This window comes from Sturnira hondurensis, unplaced genomic scaffold (assembly GCF_014824575.4).
Source record: "Sturnira hondurensis isolate 20B ecotype Veracruz unplaced genomic scaffold, ASM1482457v3 Scaffold0020398, whole genome shotgun sequence".
NCBI lineage: Eukaryota > Metazoa > Chordata > Mammalia > Chiroptera > Phyllostomidae > Sturnira > Sturnira hondurensis.
In genome coordinates, this window is record NW_028093029.1 from 634,363 (window position 1) to 659,777 (window position 25,415).

Genomic DNA, 25,415 nt, shown 5'->3' on the forward strand with positions numbered 1-25,415 from the left:
AGCAATTCCTTGTTCCAACTGCTCCTCTGGGGGCAAGGACAGGATGACTCCAGCACCTGCTCCCGGCAGACACTTTTCTGACCCAGCCCACTTGAACTTCCCTTTAAGAGCTCCTTCCCGGTGCCTCCTGATCACAGGCTGAGGTTCGTGGGAGTCCGGCCCCCTGCATTCACAGGGCGCCCCGCTGGTGACTCCACGGCTGCGCATCCAGGTGCGGGCCCTCTCCCTCAGCACCGCTCCCGCGGCTCAGGCTCTCGCCCCAGCGCTGACAAGCACCGCCCCCCACCCTGCATGTTGGGGGTGGCCCTCACTTGGATGCCTCTCCCCCCTTCTCCACGGCAGCTCTCACGGCCACGGTAGTGCTCATGGTCACTGCAAATACAGCCACCGTATTGCATGTCAGTTGTCTGTTTACGAGTCTATGAGGCCAGGGATTCCTGAAATGGAGGATTCAATGCAATTACTTTTGTAACCTGATACCTGACACAGCCTAGTGCGCAGGGAGGTGCTTAATGAGACGTGCAAGGGCTCACATTGCAGCGGATCCTGGAGCAACACGGGTTTAAAAACCTCCAGTCATTTACAGGCAGAGTTTTTTCAATGAACACGCAATCGGTGTCCACATCCTGGGCTTTGCAGCCAAGGACCCGGCCCAGGGCGGGTCGCAAACAGCCCTGGGAGCGCGCGGATGCGCAAGGCCGTGGGGCACGATGTCGGCGCCCATTCACGCGAGGGGCCGGAGCCGCCGCAGATCCGGATGTTCTCCGGCCCTGGAACCGTCCCCCGCGGACCCCGAGGCACCGCTGCATTTACTTTCCAAGTATTTTTCTCCGAGACCTGAAATGAGTTCCGTTCTCTGGTATACGCATTTGGTAGTAAGACTAAGAAAATTATCAGTGAAAATGAATAAAGCAACACACACCAAACTTTCCAACAGTCCATCTCTCGGTCTCCGTTGCCAAGCACCTGCGCCCCCTCTTCCCCGGCGGACGGACTGAGCCTCCCTCCTGCACGAACTCCGCTCCATTTCCGACCCTTCTGGTGAGAAATACGCACGCGTGTATTTTCTCACACATCGTCTCGTTAAGTTGTAATTATATAGTCAAAGCAGCCCCCGCGAAGGATAAGCCCCGGGCAGCGGTATTTGGGAAGCGTCGCCTGAGAGCGAAGGACGCGCGGCCGGACAGCGCCGCGCAGACGCGCCCCTGAGGACGTCGCCTGGAGCGCCCCAGATCCCCGCGCCCCAGACCCCCGCGCGCCCACCCTGCAAACAGAGGGCGGTGAGCCAGCGAGGCGTGGGCTCCGCATCCCGCAGTGGGCGTCGCAGGGTCACCCTTTCTCACGGCCTCTCCTCCTCGGCATGGTGGGGCCATCTAAGAGCGACACAAACCAATGAACCATGTTGGACCCCTGGGTTTCACTCAGGAGGCAGCGCGACAAAGGTGCGGGCACAACTGCTGAAGATTTCAAATTGTGTGAGGGCACCCAAAACTAAATCACCTTCTGCAGGGCGGTCGCCTGGTAGGACAGGCTTCCCCGCTGGCTGAGTGCTCTGGGAACCCACCTGGATCAGTGCACCAGCTGGCGTTGTTGCGAGAGGCTGCTTCAGCTTCAGCGAATTGTTTCGAAGACTCAGTGCAGTCGCCCATTTCGTGACGGGGGATTGAGGAGCAAACCTGCCCACACTGCGCCAAGTGTGCAGCAGTTTTCGACCAAAAGTGGCATGACCCCCGTGGCCCTCCCTCCCTGTTCACCGGGTCTTGCCCTGAGCAACTTATTTTTTTGTTTCCCCGGGTGAAAAAAATCTTCTAGGGGAAACATTTTGCTGATGCGGACGAGGTGAAACAAAAAATGGCAGAAGCACCAAAAGGCATCAAAATCGACAGGTTCAAACTCTGTTTTGAGCCGTGGGAAAAACGTCTGGACATCGCACAACGGGTGTATTCACTTGCGCTGCCAGGAACAAGGCAACAAGGAACCCAGCTTTTCTCGGGGAAGTCTCGCCTTTCCCTGACGCACTTTTAAAAATTGAACGTATGAACGTCTGCACTGGGAAGTGCCGCGTTTCCCCGGGGTGACTCCCCCTTTTCCATTTCCCAGCTCCCAGCTTTCGGCCCCTCTGGAGGACACACCCATGGAGCCCCCTCGGCACCCTCTCAGGTCTGAGCCCACTCGCACACGGGCGCCTTTGTGAAATGCCATTTTGCATGCTCCTCAGTTCAAACACAGAAGCAACCAGTATTTAAATGGGCGGTCTCGGCCCGGGCCTCCTTTCCTTACTGGTCAGGCGCGAGCCCCCTGCTGTGGTTCCGTGGGCCGGGGGAAGGCTCAAGGAGGCCTACCTGCTTCTCTTCGAGCCGAGGCTCGTGAGCGGAACCGAGGCTGTCCAGACGGGACGGACCACCCCGTGGGGCAGGGACTCTGCTCACCCAGCTGTCCAGTCGGGATTCACGTGTCCAGGAGGGCTCGGCCTCTAAGGCCCCTTCCAGTTCCTGGCATCTGTGACTCATTTTCAGGGCCAGTCCCAACCACTGACCCCCCGGTGCCTGGCTTCCCCTGCTGTGGAGTTGTACTGACCCCTGTTGACCCAGAGGCAGGTTCTGTGGGTCACGGAGCCACTTCTCGGGCCTGGAGCCAGCTTCCTAACGAAGAGCAAGTCCATGGCAAAGCCATTGTTATTTAAGGAGAAGAGCTGAGAATGAACGGTTAAACACCTGGGAAATAGCAGGCTCTGTTTCTCCGCACGCCTCCCACCCCCCGTCCCCAGAGCCACCTGCAGATCGGCATGTTTCTTTGCCACATCTGAGTGCAGAGGGGACAGGCGGCCAGAAATGGTGTTGAGAACTGGCCCTCTGGACCTTGTGGAGGCCACCTGTACGCGTGCAGCCCAAACTCGCAGGGAATCAACGGGCTTCGTGCCCTAAGTGAGGCACCTTCCAAAACCACAGACTCGGTTTCCCTTTGCTTCCCTGGAGGTGGGGGAGGGGCCCCTGTGCTGTTTTACAGCTCAGGTGTGTCCTGTTCTCTAGAAAGATTTGAACGTAGAGGGAAGTGGCAGAAATGTCACTGAAAGCCCCCACGCCCTCCAGCAAGATCCAGTGGCTGTCCTGAGGCCACGTTCACCGAAAGCTCTGACTCCCTCAGCATCAGGACAGCTAGGACAGCCAGGTGCTGACAGGTCGTAGCGTCGTGGAACCAACCATCTGAGAGACATCACGGCGTTTCCACCCCTGAACACCCTCGTGTGTGTCTGAGACAGGGACCTCCCTCGCTATAGCCACACTCACGACGTCAGAGTCCGAAAACTGCAGGCCGGTACGGGGCTGGCATCACACAAACACGGTTCCAGTAAGAACGGAAAAGCACCCCCCATCCGGAGCTGCCCGAGGCTGCGGGCTGGGGCAGCTGGTGCTCGCTGGCCGTGGGGCTTCAGGGAAGATGCTTCCTAAGAACCTAGAGTCCTTGCCCAGTGACCAGAGGTGCTGGGGTGCCACCCAGGACGTGGCTCGTCCCCGGCACCCAGAGAGCCAGCCAGGGGTGCTTGTGGCCCAGGGTGCTGTGGGCCCTCTGGCCTGCTAACCCTTCTAGAGGGACCCAGAGCCATGACCCCAGCCCCTCCCCACGGAGGCATCACGCCACCTGTGCCCAGGTTGTCCTCCTCCCGTGGTCCCCTCCGAGGAAGGGGCAGATGGGGGAGCCTTGGTCACCACGGGCAGACAAACTTCTGACCCCGGTTCTGTCTCAATGCTCCTGAGAGAAACAAGATGAGACTCCCACGCACACACACACATGTGCACGTTCGTGTGTGCGAACACGAGCCTGAGCACTCACATGTACTCACTGCATGTGTGCACACATCTGCTTCCAGTGTCTCTCGTAATCCCAGCCATGCCCTACATGTGACTGGAACCGGGATCACCACCGTGTTCAGTGTCGTGCCCTGTCAGCCCCTGTGTCATGAGACCGTCCCACCTCCCTCTGCCTCCACGGCCGTGACGTCTGTGGAGGGTCCAGGTCGGGTCTGTGGCACAGTGGACTGTTGTTCAGTTGGCTGCCTTCCTGTCTGCATTTTCTCTCTGAAACCCAGCAGCACTGCGAGGAGTCGAAAACCCGAGTCCCGTTCCCCCTTTGCGGGCGCCCCTGCCGGTCCTGGCAACCGAGCTGGCCAGACGGAGGTCTTGCTCAGCAGGGCTGGCTTCCGGACTCCCGGACCTCAGTGCCTTCGGAGTGGAGCTGCTCCCAAACCAGTTGCCTTTCGCTAAAGAAATTGTTCAGAAAATAACGTTTAACTCGCCGTTACAACCAGGTGTACATGATTGATGAACAGCTGCAAAATGCAAATAAAAGGGACTGCTCCCTCTCCATTTTTGTCTCCTGTGAACTAAAAAAGCCTTTGAATTGTAAATTCTGCAGCCTTTGCTGATGGGCTTTTCTGAGTAAACTGTTGCTTTGGGAAGGAGAGGATGTGCCGGCTCCTGTTCTGCCCGCTGCACGCAGCCCTTCAGCCTGCTGGTCCTGCGTCCCCAGGCCGTTTCCCCTGCAGGGGGCAGCGGGGGTGGGGGGGGTGGGGGGGACAGACAGACAGACAGACAGATGGGGCGCCGGGACCTGCTGCTGGGCAGCCCAGCAAACCGTTCCGCCCCCACAAAGAAGCTGGAGCTGGTAGGGTTCGCCTTTCTCTGCCCCTGTGTCTGTGGGTACTGCCCCCCCAAATGTTTTCTTATAAAAACACGTGAACGGAGTGAGAAAACGCTTCCAATTTCAAATGCCATCAGTGCGTGTGTGCATCCTCGCCATGGGAAGACGTCCTCTGAGGCGGGCGTCCCCTCTGCAGGTCCCTGCAGGACACAAGATGCGCTTCACAGTGTTTTTGCCATTTTGCTGAAAGGCCACGTCGACGTCCCTGCGGTCACGCTCAAGTGCAATAAAATAAAATAAAACCTGTAGGTGACGGTGAAGCCGGAGGAGGCAGGACACTCAGGAGGGAGACAGCGCACCCACAGTCAGAGGAAAGAGGGGTCCCTGCTCCCCACGGTCCCGTGGCAGCGCAGTCACGTCCTCCCGAGGCACCAATGGCTCTGCCTGAGGGGAGTCAGAGAGCCGCCAACCCCCCCCATCCACAGCTCTCAGCACACCCTCGGGGGCCCCCCCGGGACCTCCCCGATGGGGTGAGCCCTGGGTTTCTCATCTGCGACGACGAGGGTGACAATGGTGGCTCCACGGGATGGCCGAGGGACTGACTGATGGAACCGTTCACATGCTCAGCTCTCTTCCACCTTCTGTGCCGTCAGCGGCTCTGGACAGGTGAGCCTGGGAGAGGCCAGCAGCTGGTTATCGGTGCCGCCACGCTGACTGATGTGAAAAGAAGCAAGTGCCCAGGAGGGCCATCACACTAACGACGTCTACTGCTGAAAAGTGAAGGGCAAGGAGCTCTAGGTCTTGGCTGGTTCTCCGACTGCCCTGCTCGGCCCCTTCCATTCAACGCACACTCTGCTCATCACACCCACGCCACTGCACAGTGCGGGGGAGCTTTTCACATGTGGGCCACCGAAACAAACAAAGAGCTGAAAACCGGAGAACGAAGGCACCGCTTTAAACCCAGGGGGTCAGGTGCCCATGCCTTAACGCACACCCCGCTCCCCACACTGCGCTCCCCATGGCGCCCCTGGAACGCAGGTGGAGCTGAAGGCTCCCTCCCTCCCAGGTGCGCCAGGCGGCCAACCGCAAAGGCACAGAGGCAGTAAGAGGGAAAGCTCAGTTCTCCAGGACAGCTGGCCCAGCAGCTCTGCACAGGGCAGCCCAGTCACTGCTCCGGCAGGAGAGGCAGCAGGTCCCACCCAGAGAGCAGGTGCGGTGACCACCGGCAGCTTGGCAGGCCCACACCTGCAGCCAGTCGGACATTCTCCGGGGACTCCGTCCACCGCACAGGCTTTCCTTCCTGCAACCACAGACAGCAGGTTTTTTAAGACTCTGCTGTTTCAGTTTTTATCATTGCGGTCTCTAAAAACGCCGTGGTCTCTTGTGTTAGTTTGCTTTTTAGTTTACTGACTCCTTTTATTTATTTATTCATTTATTTATTTACCCCTTTTTAATTTTCACAGTTGACACACATCACTGATTCCGTTTCAGGCAGGCCTCCCAGGGATGGGACATCACCGCGCTACGGGGTCGCCCGGGACACCGTGCACCCTGCTCCCCCCCTGCGCCTGGCACCACCTGTGGTCCTTACAGTGCCCCTGACTACACTCCCCTCCTGGACTTCAGGTCCCGTGACTGTTCTGTAACCGCCGGGCTGTGCTCCTCGGCCCTCGGCCCCCGGCCCCTCTGACGACTGTCAGTCCGTTCTCTGTGTCTATGAGTCTGTTTCTGTTCTGCTCGTTTATTTTATTTTTAGATTCAATTGCTGACAGATTCGTATTTAAAAATATGAACAACAAATGGCAATAATCTTTTTTCTTTTTCAAGAAGACCCTTTAACATGTCATATGATGCTGGTTTGGTGAGGACGAACTCCTTTAGTGTTTCCTGGTGTGGGAAACCCTTTGTACCCCCTTGACTCCGAATGGCAGCTTCGCTGGGTACAGCGAGCTTGGCTGTAGGTCCCTCCTGCTTTTCACCACTTTGCAGACTTCTTGCCAATCCCTCCTGGCCTGCAAAGGTTCTGTTGGGAAATCAGCTGACAGTCTAATTTTAATCAAGAAAGGATTTTCCGATTCAACAGGCAATCACAGTAGAGAGAGAATATAATGAGCCACTTTTAAGTAGTTTCTATGGCGAGAACTGGAAGATTACACAGAGCCGCCCAACCAATTAACAGGCAAACGGTTGTTACAGAGACACACTCGGTGGAAGGCCTGCCGAGGTCCACAGCCCCCCAAATTCTAGCTTTGGGGGGGCAGGTGCTCTCTATGTCACCAAGCACCTTCGGAAACTTCAAGCAACTTTTTATTTACGTGAGTTTTGAGGTCCAGACTTAACCTGTTAGGATGTGAGCTGCTGGCTGCCACCTGGAGGGCACATTTCATCCCAACGAGTTCAGCATGCGCTTGGGAGCGCAGGGCTCCCGGTCACACGTCACCCACCGCCGGCCGGCTCTGCGGGATCCAACACGGGTGTGAGAAAGCAGAGAGGGGTCAGCTTGGTGACCTTCGGGGGGCAGCCCGCGGCTCCCGTGGGGCCCTGTGAGTGCGGCTGTACGTGGCACTAAACAGACGTGCTTTCCAGGTCTGATCGGCCTGCAAGAGCTCATCAAAGCTCCCTCCAGGCACAACATCAGAATCAAGATCCGGCAGCTGCCGTCGGGGAACAGGGACGCGAAGCCTTTGCTGAAGGAGATGAAGAAGGGCAGGGAGTTCCATGTGATATTCGACTGCTCCCACCGAAGGGCCGCTGAGATCCTGAAGCAGGTGAGGCACCCCGAGGGGCAGGGCGGGCGCGCGCGGCTCGTCTCGGGAAGGCGGGGGTGCCGCTCCGAGCAGCCTGAGTCCTGCGGCCGCCTGTCGAGGTTGGAAGATGCTGCTTTGGGAGCCCCTTCCAGGAGCCTCAGGCTCAGAGAGGGTGGGTGTCTTGGCTGAAGCCCCCAGCCACCGTGGAGGGGTCAGTGGTCCCACGGGCGGCAGGACGTCGTCAGATCCAGCTTCAGAGGGGGGCGGGGAGGGGACCATTGCAGGTTAAACATCTCTCTCTGCATCTTCACACCTGTTGAAAGATGGAGCCAGGTCTCTGCGCACAGAGCCTGACCCGCTGTGAACACACCGTCCTCGGGGAGGGGCAGGCCTTTCTGTCCAAGGGGCGGGATTCCCAGCAATGGTGCTTCTCCAACTTGTCTGGACAACGGGGCTAATGTGGGTGGAAGCCCTGGGTGAACTGTGTCATCTGAGATACATGGAAGACATTAGTGAGGTTAAGAATCATAATAAGCACCCTGGCTGGCGTGGCTCTGTGGACTGAGTGGTGGTCTGCAAACCAAAGGGTCGCCGGTTCAATTCCCAGTCAGGGCACATGCCTGGGTTGTGGGCCAGGTCCCCTGTAGGGGGCACATGAGAGGCAACCACACACTGATGTTTCTCTCCCTTTCTCCCTCCTTTTCCCTCGTTCTAAAAATAAATAAATAATTTTAAAAAGAGTCATTAAAAATAATAATAACCACCACCACAGAGTAAACTTCCTGAGCACTTGAGGATACAGCCTCATTCTTATGCTCGAGAAAGAAAACTCAGAACTGTAAAAAAGATGAAGTGGAGACGCCAGGTCTCATCCCCCGGGGATGCTGGACGACATCTGGAGACACCTTGGTCGTCCTTTGGGGACCTGGCGGCCTGCTGGCAAGGTGCTCGGAGGCCGGGGTGTGGCTGAACCCCCCCCGCATGAAGAGCACCCCCAGAACCTAGACAGCCTGAGAGGCAGAGGCACCAGGGCTGAGAAGCCCGGAGGAGCACAGGAAAGGCCAGCCAGGCGCCTCCCAGGCGACGTCAGGGGCAGACCAGGGGCTGGCGTGGGGGTCAGGGCAGGGCAGCCCGGCTGCACGCATGTGGCCTGACAGGTGCATGTCGTGTAAGCGTCACTGGGGTGTTGGCAATGTCCCCAGAAGACGACCCGGCTGTGACCGCACTTCCTGTGTCGGCAGCCAGGTGTGCCAACTGCTTGCATGGGGCTGGGCGCCAGGTCCGAGAGGCGAGCAGGTGGGGCCCACGGGGCTTCACCGGACCCTCATGAAGCTGCTAGGATTGGACGTGGCCATTATAGGCCTTGGGACGCTCTGTCCTGCTCACGGTGCAGCCCGAGGGCTCTGAGTGACTGGGTCCCACTTGGCCAGGAGCCTGGTCAGCTCAGGCAGAAACACAGAGGAAGACCACGCCCCCGCCCCGCCCCCAGGTGTGCCCGCCCCTCACTGGGCAGCCCAGGGAGCAGAGAGGAGGAAGAAAAGAGAGAGAGGAGGCCCCGCCCCTTCACCAAGGGCGCACCAAAGCCCAGGAGAGCTCTCAGCGTCCGGTGCAGCTGCCCCCACGAGCTCCCACCCTCTGATCTGCACGAAGCTTCCTCAGGGCAGAGGCCGGGAGGCTGGCGCCCAGGTGCCCTTCGAGGCCCCACTCTGAACGGCCAGCCTGCGTGGGGTCTCCGGACCCCGTGGCCCCGGCTCCCGCCCCACGGACCTGCGAGGGCCCCAGTCAGAGCGGAGGAGCCGGGAAAACGCCGGACTTAGGTGAAGCCGGTGTGAGTACTTTCTGGTGACGGAGCTCACCCCGCGCGTTTGCTCGGGCAGGTCCCCTTGGCTTTCTCTTCCGCACATTTTTCCTGACTTCCCGGCATTCCCCTGTGGCTCCGCCACATTTCACCACTTTTGAACGGTTCTTAAGGGAAAAACACAGCAAATCCACTTTCAGGCAGATATTTGACATTTATCTAAAAGCAAAACTTGGGGGGAAGTCTGCAGTTATTCTTGGGCATGCTAATCACTCTCGCGATGAAATTATTTCTATTCATATTGAACAAGTACTATATGATGAGTATCTGAAAAGTTACTTCCCCAAAATTAGTTGGAAATTCAAACGTCAAGACTTGATTAAGCGCCCGACACTCAAGGCTTTTGTGTGAACCAAGTGCCTTCGCCAGTTTCTGCCGTCTCAGCCTGGCCTGGCCACCACAGCTCAGCCTGGCGCCCCATCTCTCCCCGCCCACCGGCCATACCAGCGGCCACCTCACTGCTCTGCCAGGAAGCTGCTGTCTCCTGAACCCGCCCCCAGGTGGAGACCCCCCCACCCAGGCTCCTTCCAACGTGTCTCCACCACCACGCTGCCCCTCACTCGTCCCACCCAATATTAACCACCCCCCTCAGTCCCCCACAGGCTCTGGCTGGAGGGAGAAGAATTTAAGGAAGAGGCCAGGGAAGGAAGGCCACGGGTGGGAGCCTGCCGGCACGAGCTGGGGGAGAGGCGGCCAGCACAGCAGCCTGGGAACTAGCCACCCCACCCCGGGCGGCCAGCCACCCCACCCCAGCCCTCTCCAGACAGGAACCGCGGCAGGTCCAGCACCCGTCCTGTGTTCACTTGGCTGCTTCTCACTGGCCGCTGCCACCCCCCCCCCCCTGCCCCAGGACGTTCTGTCTGGGCGGAGCCTTGCCCGTGGTCCCCTGCGGGAACGGGAGNCCCCCCCCCCCCCCCCTGCCCCAGGACGTTCTGTCTGGGCGGAGCCTTGCCCGTGGTCCCCTGCGGGAACGGGAGCAGAGGCCGGTCCCTCCCCGTGACCTGCCCTCTCCCAGCTGCTGCCCAAGCCCAAGGGAAGCCTGCACTCAGTTCAGGACACGGGTCGCCCGATCCCCTCGGCCTGCCGGCTCCCAGGGGCAGCGGCCTTCTGTGACTTGCTCACCAAAGCCCCCCTGCCCACCCCACTGGGGCACAGCTGTGTGGAGGGAGGGACTGAACCGGCAGCCTGAATCATAAGAGAAAAGAGAGGGAGGAGGAGGCCCCGGGCAGGTGTCTCCAGCCCCACCTTCCTTCCCCGGCTCTCCGCACACAGCCCTCTCAGCAAGGTGCTCCTTTGTGCCTCAATTTCCTCAAAAGGACAGCTTCACGCTGCCCTGGATTCTGTGTTAGGATGAACTGCAATGCATTTGAGCCTACGGTTCTGCTGCCTGAAAATAAATGTGCGTCTTTGCGAGAACTGCGTGGTCGCCTCCCAACCCTGTGACAGGGCTAGGAAAGGAGGGCGTTGCTGCCCGCACAGCAGGTGGGACCTGCCCCCCCCCCCCCCGGCGGCTCTGGATGGGAGGAGGGTGGCGGGCCGTCCGTCCCTGAGCTGCAGGGCGCCACTGCTGTGGGCGAGCCTGAACTCACTCCTTCCACCGGGCCAGCCTGCCGTCTGCTCACGAAGCCTGGGCGTCGAGCGGGGACCCGTGCCCCCAGCGCTGCAGCTATCATGTCACACTGTCACATTGTGACTGAGCCATCAGTCTCTGTAACACGTTTCCGCGCCAGGATAGTTTGCACAATTATATTGCATTTTCTCTCTTTTTCTCTTCTTCACATTAACATAAAAACAAGGCTGGGAGGAAATGTGTTTCTTCATGCCCAGCTTCCCTCTGCGCGGAGGCGCGGGGGCGGTGCCCAGGAGCCAAGTAATTTTGTGCATTGAGTTCTCCCTCATCAGAGTCTTGCCCAACAGCTGCCAGCAGGACAGAAGCGGGGGTTGGGGGGGCTGGGTGGGTTCCGTGCTGCGCTCCCTGCCGCATCTGTCCCTTCTCCGCACAGAGCCCCCAAGCCTGTGCCTGGGACCGGCACCCGCTGAGTCAGATCTCCAGGGTCTGAGCAGCAACACGGAACCACCCAAAGGCCTGAGGAGCCATCCTGTAGGGCACACTTAGCACAGGCCGGTGGCAGGGCGCCGATCCGGGAGGCACGCCCCCGGTCCACTTACAGGAGATGGTTCTGTATTCGGGGGCAGACAGAGGCCACAGAGGCTCTGTCACTTCCCCCATGGCCAGGCCAGCAAGCGGCCGGCCTGCACCTGCAACGCAACTCAGGATTTAAGAAGAAACACCCTGTTCTGCTCCTGCTGTGTGTCCCAGGTGTCAGCTGGTCCTGAGTAGCAGCCAGGACACATTCTATTGTGAACCTTTCCAGCTCATGAATTGTGGCTGTTCCATTTCACTCCCAAACATCCAATCTTTTTGGGTCTAAATGTCCCCGGGAAATATGCTGGCTGTCTCGAAAGCCACCGCTGAGCAGAGAGGTGGCAGGCACCCTGCGGAGACGCTTGCCCTTTTCTCCAGCACACGCCTGCCGGTGCAGGGTGCAGGGGAGGAGGACGCAGAGAGTGCAAAGGTCGACAAGCTCAGGTCCCCACACCCTTAGCACAAAAAGGAGCCCAAAAAGCAAACATCGTGAGTACAGCACCCCCCTCCAGAGCTCGCCCGCTGGCGGAGACGCCCCTAGGCTGATTCCTGAGCAGTGACAGCTGTGCTGAGCGCCTTGGCAAAGTCCAGAGACCCGCACGCAAACTCTGCGTTTCCTTGACAGAACATCTGGTTCACGGAGGCTCGCTCTGCGCCGGACTGAGCCGTGCATCTGACCAGAATGATGCTTTTTCATCTTCTCACAATAGCTCCGTTACAGGGGAGAAACTCACAGACTTTCTCCGTTACAGGGGAGGGCCGCACACTCGGTTCCCACCAGATTCCAGCCTGCCTGCCACTCGGACCCTCCCAGCGCTCTTTCCCGCCCAGGAGCAGCCCTGGGTGTCCACGCACACTGGTGGTCAGAGTCCCCTTGTTGGCTGAGACATATAGAACTCACACTTGGCCTTGTGCTTAGGAGGCGCCCGAATAAATGGGGAGATAATTGCACAGGCCATTCTTATTAAAAGCTCCCAGAGTCCTTTGGGAATCTTTGAGACAGTTAACTGATGATAAGCTCATTACTTGGATAAATTCTGGCAACATAACAATGACGAATCTCCACTTATAGTAACGGGATGATAATTTGTAGTGTGTTATATAATTATTTTGGTGAGACATTCCCACTGTAATTAGCTATCTCTCGGGCTGATACTAAAATTGATTTACATTTCCTGAGCACACAGTTTGGCTGTAAGGAGCAGTCCATAGATACGAGTGTGTTATTAAATATACACAAGAATTTACTGACCTCTGCGGAAATCAACGATTCACTGGAGGGGTTGGAATCTGTCCGCATTTTTGGTGAATGGGACACTCAGAAGCCTCCAAATTACGGACTTGGAAAGGACTTGGGTTTGTTTCAGCCTGAGTTGGTCATGAAAACCACAAACGTGCCCCCGAGCTGCCCCGCATGGCAAGGACGCGGTAACAGACGACGAGAGAGATCAGTCTGCCTCATGCCCCTCGGACAGGCTTTCTCAGGGGGAAGGACTGCAGCTTCTGTCAGGTTCCTTCATAAATGCCAGATGCCACCAAAGGATCCCCCTGCTCTGTCCTCCAGAACTGTTAGCACAGTCCCCTGTCACGAGGGCGGCCCTGCAAGAGGCAGATTCAGCCACTTACGGGCCACTTTCTCGCCTGTGCCTGTGTAAAGGGTGGAAAAGACACCAAGAAAGACCCCAGTGTGCTACACGAGGTCGTTTCACAGCTTTGCTGCATCTGTAAAATGAAGATGTCATAGCACTCACGTCACAGCACCCACGTCCCACTGGTCGGGGAACAGTTAGCTGTGACAGTGCCTGGGATGCACGGGGCCAGGCACGGAGGTGTGCCACAGTCCATAGTCACCGTCATCACCAGGGAGAAGCGGAGAGATGCAGGGATCACCAGGCCCAGCTGTCGCCGTGTCACCTCCCCCCACCAGCCCCCTGGGCCCTGCGGGTCTTACTGTCTCACCCAGACCTTGTCCTGGGACTAGAAACGCCACCCAATTCCTCCCGCCAGAAACCCAGCAGGGCACTGGGTCTCATCGCCCTGTTTACAGTTGGCAAACGCCGTCTTCTGCCTTCTGGGTGCGGTCCACGTTCAGCCTGCTTCTGTCCCTCTCTCTCCTCACCGAACTCCAGCTAGAGACCAGTGTGGTGTCTCTCAGCCACAGGTCCCTGCCCTCCTTTCCCCACCCCTCGGCCTCCAGGGAGCCTCAGCAGCTGCGCCTTCAAGTACCGTCTGACCCACCCTGCTCGCTCTGTGACGCTCCCCAGTGGCCCTTCCCCCGCTGGTCACACCCCGTGACCAGCCTGCTGTCACTGCAGCCCCATTGCTGTGTCTGTTCTGTGGCTTCAACACAAATGTGAGACAAGTGTTTTTGCAAACTGCCCTTTTTTGACTCTGTTAGGTGATTAAATGTCTCAAATGTCGCCAAAGGGTTTAAAATGAGGATCTGATCAATTTTAGTATCTGAACGGATGTGACTAAAGAGCCACGCAGGTCTGAATTTGTGACGGAAGGAGGCCGAGGGACCGGGGCCCTACGGGGTCTGGGACAGGAAGGCCCGAGGAAGCAGGTCCCGGCTGCAGGGGTCCATTCCTCAAGACCAAGCTCCCCCCTTCCCCGGTCCAACTGGCTTGCATCCGACAGCGCCTGGCCTCTGCGCAAGTTACTGGCCTTCCTGCATACACACCTCTTATGGTCAATTAATAGGCAAATGTGTCACAAAAGACGGAAATCAGGCCTGATCCAAACGTTCTCACCACGCTCTGCTCCTCACGTGGACAGAGGAGGACAGCACTTCACTCCTGACACTGAGTAAACACCATGGCAGCGGTGGACACCCTGCAGCAGCCAGCAAAAGGCCGCTCCCATCACTGCCGCCGCTTGGAAATGGATGAGTTTGGTTAACACAGGCTGGCGCTTCTCAGCCCGGCTGCGCGGCCCGAGGGGGCGGCTGGCAGGCGGCAGTGCCGAGGGCACACCTCAGGCCTCGGAAACGACAACGTCTGGGGTGGTGGTTCGGGCATCGGTATTTTCTTAGAAGCTGGAGATTCTGGAACTCTGAGAAATGATGATACGCATAATTCTTTTGTAAACCTGATAGTCATCGGATAAATGGAAACAAAACAGCCCAGCGAAAAAGAAAAAAAGCGGAGGAGGAGGGCGGGCGCCAGGATGACCTCGCTGGGCTGTAAACAGCTCTGCAGAGGAGACCGGCAGGACCCCCGAAGTCTACGGGACCGTCCCCCGAAGCTCCCCTCCAGACAAACCCGCGTTCTCGACCCGCGGTGCCAGGAGCAATGCTCTGTTAACGTCCCAGCTTCAGGCTGGATCGCGGCTTTGCTGCGGGAGCCCTCGTTTCGCCACATCCCTCCTCGCCCCCACCCGGAACCGCGCCCCCAGTGTCCTGGACGCTGCGGAGTTCACTCTTGGCTCACGTCCTCCTGCGCAGGCTCGGGGGCAGCTGCTCCGCCCGTCGGCCGGGGGCTCCCTCTTCGCCCCAGCGCGGCAGGCGGCCCTGTCGGCAGGGGCGCGTCCTCTCCGCAGCGGAGCCCGGGCCCTTCGGCGAGACGGGCTCCTGGAGCCAGACGAGCCGCTGCTCTGCGCTCCGTTTGGGGAGCTCCGACCCATCAGCCTCCCGGCCCTGGCCCTTCCGTGGGAGGGGGCTACGAAGGGGCTAAAGCTGGAGGCCACCCCCAAACACCGCCACCGCAGGGCCTCGTGGGAAATCCTGTGCGCTCCCCTGGCCCCGCTCGGAGGGAGAAGGAAAGGGCTGGTTTTGTAGAACGGATGCCTGTCCCCGTCTCTCCGTCCCTTCGCGCGCCGGCAAACCCTGCGTGGCCTGAGCCTGTGAGCGCGCCCGTGGTCGGCGTGTATGTGAACCGAGGGGACAGAGAAACGAACCGCCCAGGAGCGAGGGGCCGGCGCGTGCGCCCCCTCACATGCTCTCTCGGGGGGGGGGGGGCAGCACAGGTACCCGAAAAACACCCCCGCGCGGGGCCGCCGGAATCCGCAGAGCAGGGACTTGGCGCCTTGCCCAGGGCCGGCGCGCGGCGGCGCGCGGGTGGTCCAGGGCCGGCCCAGCTAGGGCCGGTCCCTAAGTGCGTCTCTGGGAGCAGCAACCACCTCCGCACGATCGCCTGTCCCCCTCTCTGGAAGTTTCTCAGGCGCTCGAGTCCTCCAGAGTCCTCCAAGGTGACCTGTCGATGGTCCAAGTCTGTACTTGTTCGTCCATCCCCAGGTCCAGGAAGTTCCCGGGAGGCGTCGGAACTCGCCGCCCCAGGCCCGAGGCGGGACAGTCGGACCCACCGATCTCCCCACACACACACCGAAGAGAGCGCACCCGCGCGGCCGAGCCCTCCTTCTGTGCCAAAGGGAGCGGACCTGTGGGCTGTCTCCTCACTGCAACGTCTTCACTCTCCCTACCGTGACTAAGAGGCAGGTCGGATGGCGTCGGCCGCCCAGTACAGCAGCGGGATACTAATAAAAATGATCAGCTGAGTGGCTGCTTTTTAAAAAACCATCACACACCCCTGGCTGGTGTGGCTCAGTGGACTGAGCACAGGCCCAGGAACCAAGGGGTCGCTGGTTCGATTCCCAGTCAGGGCACAAGCCTGGGCTGTGGGCCAGGTCCCCAGTAGGGGGCACACGAGGCAACATCACATCAGTGTTTCTCTTCCTCTTGTTCTCCCTCCCTTCCCCTCTCTAAACATAAATACAATCTTTAAAAAAAAGCACCACATGCTTTGTTCACTGGAGAAGCCATCTGGTCCTGGCTTTTGTTCTCTGGAGACTTTTGATGACCGCTTCAAGTTCACGGCTAGCCGCTGCTGTTTAGATTTTCTCCTTCTTCCTGGTTCTGTCTTGGAAGGCTGTAGGCCTCCAGAAATGCGCCCGTGTCTTCCAGGCTGTCCAATTGGTTGGCACGTCACCGTCTGCAGCACTTTGCAATGGCCTTGGTGTTTCTGTGGTGTTGGCCGTAACCTCTCCATTACTCGCCATTTCTTTTACTCGAGGTCGTTCCTTTCGTGGTGAGTTTGGCTAAAGGTGTATCGGTTTTGTTTGTCTTTTCAAAGAACCAGCTCTTGTTTCATTGATCGTTTCTATTGTGTTTTTAAAATCTCTGTTTCATTTATTTCTACTAAGATCTTTGTTCTTTCCTTCCATTCACTTCGGGTTCTATTTGTTCTTCTTTTTCTGGTTTGAGACTATTGTTTCTTGAGCCTGTATAAGCAGTGAACTTCCTCTTAGAACTCATTTGGTCGCATCCTTTCCATTATGGGAGGTTGTGTTCTGTGTCCCAGGCGGTGTCTGGTCTCTGGCTTGATCTCCTCTTGGAGCCTTGGCTCTTTGTGGCAGGCCGTCTGTCTGCACATATTTCTGTTTCTCCCAGTTTTCCTCCTACAGCCGAGTCCCAGGTTCCTGCCCCTGTGGTCAGAAAAGACATTGGGCTTGACTTCAACCCTCTTGAATTTGCTTTGTACCCTAATACGTGGTCTGCCCTGGAGAATGCTCCATGGGCATGTGAAATGAAATGGAATCAGTTTTTGAATGAAATGTTCTATAAATGTCCAATGTGACATTTAAGGTCATTATTTTATTACTAATTTTCTATCTGGATGGTTTATCCATTGATATGAGTGGCATGTAAAATCCACCGCTATTACTGTACGACTGTCAACTTCAGTCATGTGTCTATTAATAATCGCCGTTTATAGCTATGCGCTCACAGGCAGGACGAATAGATACGTGTGGCTGTTACAGCCCTTCCGAGGACGACCCCTTTACTATTATGTAGCGTCTTGCTTTCACGTCTCGCATTCTTTGTCTGATGTGAGCACAGTGCCCCGCTTTCTTCCCATTTCTGTCTGCCCCACGGCAGCCTCCACCCCTTCATGTGCCGTCGGTGTGCCTTTGGGCTGACGTGAGGCTCCTGTGAGCAGCATGCACAAGGTCACGTCCCGTGGTCCGTCCAGCCACCCAAGTGTCTTCGTGTGGGGGCGTTTAACCCACTTATGTTTAAAGTAATTGCCACAGGCATGCACTCGTTGCTACTTTGCTCAGTTTCTGTGGTTCTCCCCTGATCTCCTTTGCAGCTCGCTGGTTCTTCCTGGCCTTCTGTGGGGCTCCTTTCTCTCGGTTCTGTGTGCATCTGGCAGATCTGGTTGGTGGCCACCGCGGGTCAATGCACACCATCCTATATCCGTAGCAGCTCACCGGACGGCGGTATATGCTTACGTTCAAGTAGAGTCTACAAGGACCACCATTTACAACCCCCTCCCCCCCGTTTTGTGCTCTTGGTGCCCTGCCTGGGTTTTCGTTTTGTTTACCACTACAGCACCAGTTCTTACAAGAAAGCCTGTCCCTCCACGGGCGGTCAAACACCCCCATAAGAAGCATCAGCCCAGGTGAAAAACTGAAAGCGGGTGGCTTTGTGTTTCTTTTTCGGTCCCATAGGCAACATTTTAAACCTCTGTGTCCAGCTCTGTATCTTGACATAAAACTCGCCCCACTGCCCCCATTACGCCATCTGAGGACTGAAGAGACACTGGACTCCTGGCTGACCCGCAGGTTAGCTCTGCAGGCCGCAGTGGCAACCTCGATGGGCTGACAGGCCTCCCAGCTCCGAACATTACCCAGGGCCGACGGCAGCTCAGCCTGGGAAAGGTCCCCTGGGAGCCAGTCCGGCATCACCACAGGCGTGACTTCCTCGCTGGGGGCTCGTGGCTCACAAGGAGAGTGTCCGGTCATTTGTCATATCTTCGCGATGTTACAAAGTCGCTGGTCAGCAGTGGGGGCGGGGCGCGCGCTGCGGCCCCTGGACACCCGCTCCCTCCCTTGTCCCCTCTGTTTGAACCACGTTCCAGCGCCTCTTCTGACTACGCTGCCTCTTCCCAGACCTTTCCAGGTCCCCTTCTCGCTGGGAGTAATGCAAGACTTTATTCTTTAATGCAAATGGGCGTGTCCCATGGGTCGCAACGCTCCGCGCTGCTCGGAAACACAAAGCCCCGGCTGCACACTCAGAACTTCTCACCGGAGCGGCTCCGAGAGCGCCTGGCTGCCGAGCTCCCAGGCCGATGCAGGTCTGCAGCGGGGTCGTGCGAAGACGCGCCTGGGAGGTGCGGTTCCCGAGGCTTCTCCGCCCACTTCCCCACAAAGCCCGGCGCCTGGCCCTCACAGCGTCCCCCTGGGGACCTGGCCGGAGGACGGCGATCGCCTTGACTCGGGGGACGGAGAAGCAGTCGTTGACCTCTAGACCTCCTGCAGCCTTTTCCTCTCCGTGGACACCTCGTGCAGAAATCCCAAAGGCCGCCCACAGCTCAGGGAACCCGCTCGCCCCGCCCTCGCCGCCCCGCCCACACCCAGTCTCCCCGCCCCTCCCCGCCGCCACGCCCACACCCATTCGCCCCGCCCCTCTCGATTGCCCCCGCCCCCCTCACCAAACTCGGAGAAAGAGCGCAGCAGGCCCAGGGCCGGCAGGAAGCCGCTGAGACCCGAGTGCAGGGCAGTGTGAACTGTGCGCGCGAAAGTCTCTGTCCGTCCGTGGGTCCTCCACGCGTTCTGCAGGGCGCGAGGGGAGGGGAGGAGGCACTTCCAGAGATTCACTTGTTTACAGGCTCTCGCTCAAGAACCCCTCCATCCTGGCGCAGCTCCTTAGGCGCGTGCGAGCTCCGCTCCAGGCCTCACCAGCAGCCCCAGCCCCGAGGGCCGGCACACCGGCGTCTCAGCGTGGGGCCACTCGGGAACCCGGGTGGGGGCCACCCCGGGCCGTGGGGGACAACTGCACGCAGGACATTGCCTCGTCTCAGACTATGTTTAATTTTGACCATCAGCGCACCTGCCTCCTCCAGGTCGGACGTGCGCAATGGAAAAGCGAGGGCTGGAAGTCCCCGGGGCCGGGTCTCGATTCGTCTCAGTTCCTGGGGACCGAGTCCACGGACCCGCAGAGTGCCCTTGTCTTGCGTTCCGGACGCTGGCGCCCACCCTACTCTTCACCGATTCCCCGCGAGAACCCGCCTCTGATCCCCGCCCTCTCTGTTGCAGACCCTGTTCATGGGCATGATGACCGAGCACTACCACTACCTCTTCACAACCCTGGTGAGTGTGCACGTGCGCGCGCAGACGCCACCCGTGGGGGGCGGGGTGCAGATCCGGGTCCCCTGCGGCCCGCCCCCGGCGCCCAGGCAGGCGCTGTCCTGGAGACTGGGCTCATGAAATCCAGAGCGGGAAAGCAGGCTTCTTCCTTCCTCTCTAACTGGCATCAGTGCACTGCGTGCGGAAAGGGACGAAAGCGGAACTTCCGTGAAACAGAAACTGTCAAAGGGCAAACGCTTCCTCAGAGAAGCACCGTGGACACTTCCCACAGACGCCGCGGCCCCTGGAGTTCGGCCTGGGGCCCTGGGGCCGGATGTGGTTCGCCAGGGGCGTCTGTGGGCGGCTGGGTGAGGCAGGGTCACCTGCCAGGTGTCCTGAAAGAGACGCTTGTGAGGCGCTCAGCACATCGAGTGCCTTGCGCGCAAGAAAAATCACGAGGCTAAGACCGAGAAATTTTTTTTAAAGCTGTAACACCTTAAATTTTGAGAGATTACCAGATCAAGGGAGAATGATTTCGGGCGTTTAATGCATCAGAACGATGTGCTAGTTCTCAATCGAGCCACATACACACCCCGACACACACACACACACACCATTGTTACATGGAAACACACCGCCAACCTCCTCTTCCGGCTGTAGAGTGCGCGGCTGAAACCCACTCAGATGCAGGGAGACCCGGTCGGAGCACCGTCTCCCAAACAACACTGGCCCGGCCGCTGCTGCGGGAAGGAGGAAGAATCAGAACAAGGGCAGGCAGCTGCCACCCAGGCCCGACGGACTCAGGAAGGCCAGGGGCAGAAGGGGTGAAGGGGCACAGGAGACTGAGGCTCGAGGCCCTACGTCACAGCCAGGCTGCTCTGAGCTGGGGCAGGGCACGTGCAGGGCACAGGTTCTGAAACCCTTTGTGTCCAGGGCCAGAGGCCCCTCGTGGACGCCTTCCTGGTCTCTCCTAGCCAGGAAGAGAGGAGAGCGCTCTGCTCACAGGTCCAGCCCTTCCCCCATCTCCAACACCTGGGTGTGACCTTGGCCCCAGCAGTGGGCCAGCCCTGAGGCCAGGCTTTGAAAAATTTGAGGAGGGATGTGGCCAGCGGGAAGCCGGTTCAGGCCAGGCCCTTTAAGGGAAGGAGCGGCCTCTCTTCACTCACAGGGACTCAGGAATCAGGCCTGGACTTCAACTCTCCCCACGCCCAGAACCCTGTGTGCGGCCCCCCGGCTCCACACGTTTGGGGCTGTGGGCAAATCAGCTCATCACACTTACTGCCGTGGAACCCGGGAGGGATTCAGTGGACCTCTGGGAGCTTCTGGCTGAGCTCCACTGGCCAGAGTGACTTTCCTTCTGTTCACTGAGTGATAAAGGAATCGTCCATGGCTGGGACTGATGCTTTAAATGTGCTTCTCACCCACTTCCCTTTGGTTTTATCTGAATTCTGCCCTTCCCCGAATGAACAAAACTTGAAGAAAACAGATAATTACTTAGTGCAGGGTGGGGAATACAACATTCAAAAGCAGGACAGTTTTTCCGACCCTGAGCTGGGAGCACAGAGCAAGTCCAAAGTTTTGTTGGGAAAGGGCAGGAAGCGGGTGGGAGGCAATCAGAAAAATGGGCGGGCATGTCTGTCTTCTGAGACCACCGGGGCGGCTTCCCACAAAGCTGCCTCTGTTCAGGGACCACTGTCAGTGTGCGGAGCAGCTGCCTGGGCTGCGCTTCAGTAACCCAGCTCCGCACGCCGTTAGGAAACGATGATGAAGGTTTTCCTTTCCTGTTAAATGCCATTTTGGAAGTGTCAGATGAGCCATATATTTTTAATCCATTTACGGCGCAGCCTTCTTCTGTAGGGAAGAGGTGAGGCTGTCGCGTGCGTCTGCGTGAGCTGGGAGTGGACCTGCATGCTCCTGCTCTGCCCTGGGAACCGTGCCGGCGGGTTGAGCTCTCCCCGCCCCCACACTGCTGGACAGGGCAGGCTAGGACGCCGCAAGGTCCACTCCGGGGGTCCTGGATGCTCCTGCTCCCTCTCTGGCGAGAACCTTCCAGCTCCTGTTCCCAGAGGGGCCCAGTGAGTCCTCTTCAGGCCCACACTGAGGGGGTGCAGGCTCTTTCGCAGGTGGGGGGGGGATGCTGTTCTTGCCTGCTGAAGGCGTCTTCCCCCCCCACCCCAGGAATATGCAGTTTCCCAATGTCACCTCCTTTGCGGGGGCAGGGCAGGGGGCGCAGCAGGATGTGCTGACCACAGCTGGTGCCGCCCTGACAAGCGGATCTTTCTTTCCCGGGTGCACGACTCGCCCTCCGAACCTGCCTCCTTGTTAGTGAGGTCAAAGCAGTGAACCGAATAGAAACGGGGGTACCTGCCAGTGTCCCAGTGACCCTGCCCCAGAAAGAGGGCCCTCGAGCTTCTCAGAAGTGTCGCAGGCTGGGCCCAAGGGCTGCAGCTGGTAGGGAGCCCAGTTCCTCTTCTGGATTTACGCACACTCAGGCAGCTCGAGCAAGATCAATGGATCGACGAAGACGCAAAAGGCAGAGGTGCTCCTGCCCGTGAGTGTCCGGGCGCCCTGCCGGCGGAGTACAGGGGAGCGGCGGAGTACAGGGGAGCGTGCGTTTCCGGAGCTGAGTGGCGGCTCCCACCGTGGCAGGAACCCCTCCGGTCCTTCCACACAGCGAGCTGCGGGCACTCACTCGCTCCACTCCTGTCGCGTTTCTCGCTGCGCAGGACTTGTTCGCCCTGGACCTGGAGCTGTACAGGTACAGCGGCGTCAACATGACCGGCTTCCGGCTGCTCAGCGTGGACGACCCTCGGGTGGCCACCGTCGTGGAAAAGTGGTCCATGGAGAGGCTGCAGGCGCCACCCAGGCCTGAGGCGGGCCTTCTGGACGGCATGATGACGGTGAGCATCCGAGTCAGACCCTGGAGGGGGGCCTGGGTTCCCCGGGGGCGGGGCCAAGCTCCTGGTGCAGACGAAGTCCTGTGCAGAGCGAAGCCGGGACTCAGATGAGGGACACGGGGAAGGTGCCTGGGTTTTCTGCAGGCCTGAGCGTGGTTCTCTCCAAACCTGCTGCTTTCGGCTTTCTGACTGTGCTCGTCCTGGGTGAAATAGCTGGAGTCACCGCCACAGTCGGCCAGAGGGGGACAAAGCAGAAACCACACCAAGGCCGCGGTGACAACTTAGCCCTGGAACCGGGCCTTGAGAGGGACAGTGGGGAGGGGCAGGGAGGGCAGCAGCCTGCCTGCCGGGTCCCTCCTCCATCTCAGTGAGGGGGGCAGCTCGGGGAAAGTGCCGGAGCCACTCGTGGTGGTCGCGTCCACGCCACCTGTCCCAGGGACCAGAGGCCCCCCCTTTCGGACTTGGGGGTGCTCCACATCCACCCTGTGTCACCCTCAGGTAAGTGCCAGGCCCACCCCGGCAGCGGGGGGCACTCCCCCTCCGCAGCTTCTCCCGACATCATGTCTTTTGCTGTCATCCACCCTCGGTGGCTTCTCTAATGGAAGTCCCTGCGTGATGAAGAAAAGGACAGGGGATTTTTAAAAGCTTTCAGTGTGGGGACAGCGTCACCTGCGGGAAAGGGCGTCGGGACGCAGGCAGGGATAGCATTTCGAGTTGGCCTGGCCTTTCCTTCCTGTTCCCCTCGCCCCCAGAAACACTCTCGCCTTGAGACGCAATGTACTGATAACAGAAAGACGCCTCACAGAGAGATGCACTGGGGATTGTTTCTCTTTCTCCTTTTTCTAAAATGGAAACAAACTCGAAGAAGACAATGAATGAAATGGTTCCATACGACCTCATGTTCAAGGTCGCTGGCCAAAGGTCAAACCTGAGACAACTCTTCACACAGTGACGTGAGAGACAAGGGTGGGAAGCATGTTGCTACCACTGAGCCCGCCATGATCTGGGGCATTTCCATGGTGAGAGCAAGCAGAGACTGTCCCAGAAATACTGGACTCGGAGGGGGGGGGATGGGGGCGCAGGGAAGTCAGGGGAGGAGGTGCCGGGTTGGTTTCCTCTTCTCTGTGTCTGACTCCGGTGAGTTCAGACGTGTCTCCAAATCCTCTGCCCGCCCCAACTCCCTGAAACTTCTCTGTCCCGGGATGAGGCCCCACACAACTGCACACGCACTCGGCAGGGACCACCCGCGCAGGGTGGACTCACACCCGACGTTAAACACTCGTCACAGGTGAGGCTCCACTTGCCCCGCCTCCCCCCAAAACGCACACACGGAGCTGACGGCCGTTCCTAAGTGTCCACTGAGCGAGGAAAGCCTGCGAGAGTGGCAGAGACTGGGCCCCGCCGTTCTCACCGGACTCAGGGCAGCCGCCTGGGGCGGGGTGGGGGGGTGGCTGCCCTGCGGGCGGGGAGCCTGGCAGAGCCAGCCCCCGAGTCCTGGTGGATGAGGAGTCCCATGCGGCCCAGAGGGTGTCGCAGTCCTCTCGCCTGAGGAAGGGGCCGCAGGCTGCCATTCTTCTCACTGGTACAGCGTGAGACCCCCAGGAGGAAGCTGGGGTCTGTCAGAGAGAAGGGCGTGGCTCACCAGGGGGCCACAGAGTGGGTGCAGCAGCCTCGTCAGGACAGGTCCACACAGTCCCCCCAAACGCAGCAGGACGCAGGGCCTCTGCCAGTGGGGCCCCTAGCCCTGCGGACAGAGCAGAGTCGGAGCCTGCGAAGCCTCTGGTGACCCTGGCTCACCCAACGAGGCGGGTCTGCCTCAGGCGAGGCACTAACTTGGGGTGCAGGCACGGACTCACGTCACGGGAAAGCTGAGAGTGAGTTCAAGGGCATCTGGTGGACAAGTTGCTGAGTCCAGAGAGCACCCGCCACTCTCCCTCCGAAACGGGGGTACATGTTCAAGTGCCCCAAGAACACTGTCCAGGGCAGATCAGGTGCCGGACTGCAAAGCAAGTCTCTGTGTATTTAATAAGACTGAAACACGCCGAGCACCTTCTGGAATCACAACACTGGGAAACTGGAGATCCACCAGGAGAACAAAACTGGAAAAAACTCAGACACCTGGAGGCTAAGGAGCAGGCCACTGCCGAGCCCTCGACCGACGGACAGTGCAGAAATCAAGGGAGAGAGTTTCCTGAGACTGATTAAAACGGAAACCAACAATCCAAAATCTACTGGACAGAACAAAAACAGTTCTAAGGGGGGAATTCAGTGACATAGGCCTGCCCCAGAAAACGAGAAAAATGTGAAATATACAGTCTACCCTCCTACTTAAAGTGACTAATAAAAAGCCTGAAGTGAGTTAAAAAAAAGGAAATAATAAAGACCAGAGCAGAAATAAATAAAATAAAAACTAATAAATAAAAAGATCAAACGAAAAGCTGTCTTTTGGGAAAGATAAACAAAGTGGATGGACCTGGAGCCGGACTGAACCAGAACAGAAGGGAGCAGACTCGCAAGTGAGTGAGTGAAGTCAGAACTGGAAGGGACACGTGGAGGGTTCTGAGGGAGCCCCGGGGACAGCTGTCACCGACACACCAGGTGGCCTGGAAGACATGGCGACGTCCTAGAGACATTCAATCTTCCAAGACCGTATCGGGGGAAAATGGGGAATCTCTGGAGCAGACCGATTACCGGTAACAAAATTGAGGCCCTAATTGAAAAATGCCCAACGGACCAAAGTCCAGGACCAAAGGCTTCACAGGTGAATTCTGCCCAACATTCGAAAATCATTCTTTATTCCTCTAAACCACTCCAAAACGCTGAAGAGGAAGGAAGGTATTCAGACTCACTCTATGAGGCCACCATCACCCTGACACCAAACCAGACGACGAGAAAAACCACAAGCCAATTTCCCGATGAGCGGAGGTAAGAATCCTCAACAAAACATTGGCAAACTGAACTCAGCAACACGTTAAATCGACCGTATGCCATGATCCAGTAAGTAGGGTTTCCTCCCGGGATGCAGAAACAGGCCAAGCCCGCAAATCAACACAACAGGCCAC

General features: G+C 58.5%; 1 protein-coding gene across 3 annotated transcripts in view; it reads left to right on the plus strand.

Moving 5' to 3' along the window:
• Positions 1 to 25,415, plus strand: part of GRIK1 (glutamate ionotropic receptor kainate type subunit 1) — a 198,739-nt gene that overhangs the window by 111,532 nt on the left and 61,792 nt on the right. For all 3 annotated transcript variants that reach the window (XM_037029669.1, XM_037029667.1, XM_037029668.1), the window contains exons 4-6: positions 7,225 to 7,406; positions 19,427 to 19,480; positions 22,183 to 22,356. In XM_037029669.1, coding sequence (XP_036885564.1) covers positions 7,225 to 7,406; positions 19,427 to 19,480; positions 22,183 to 22,356 — 410 coding nt within the window. The remainder of the gene's footprint in view (positions 1 to 7,224; positions 7,407 to 19,426; positions 19,481 to 22,182; positions 22,357 to 25,415) is intronic.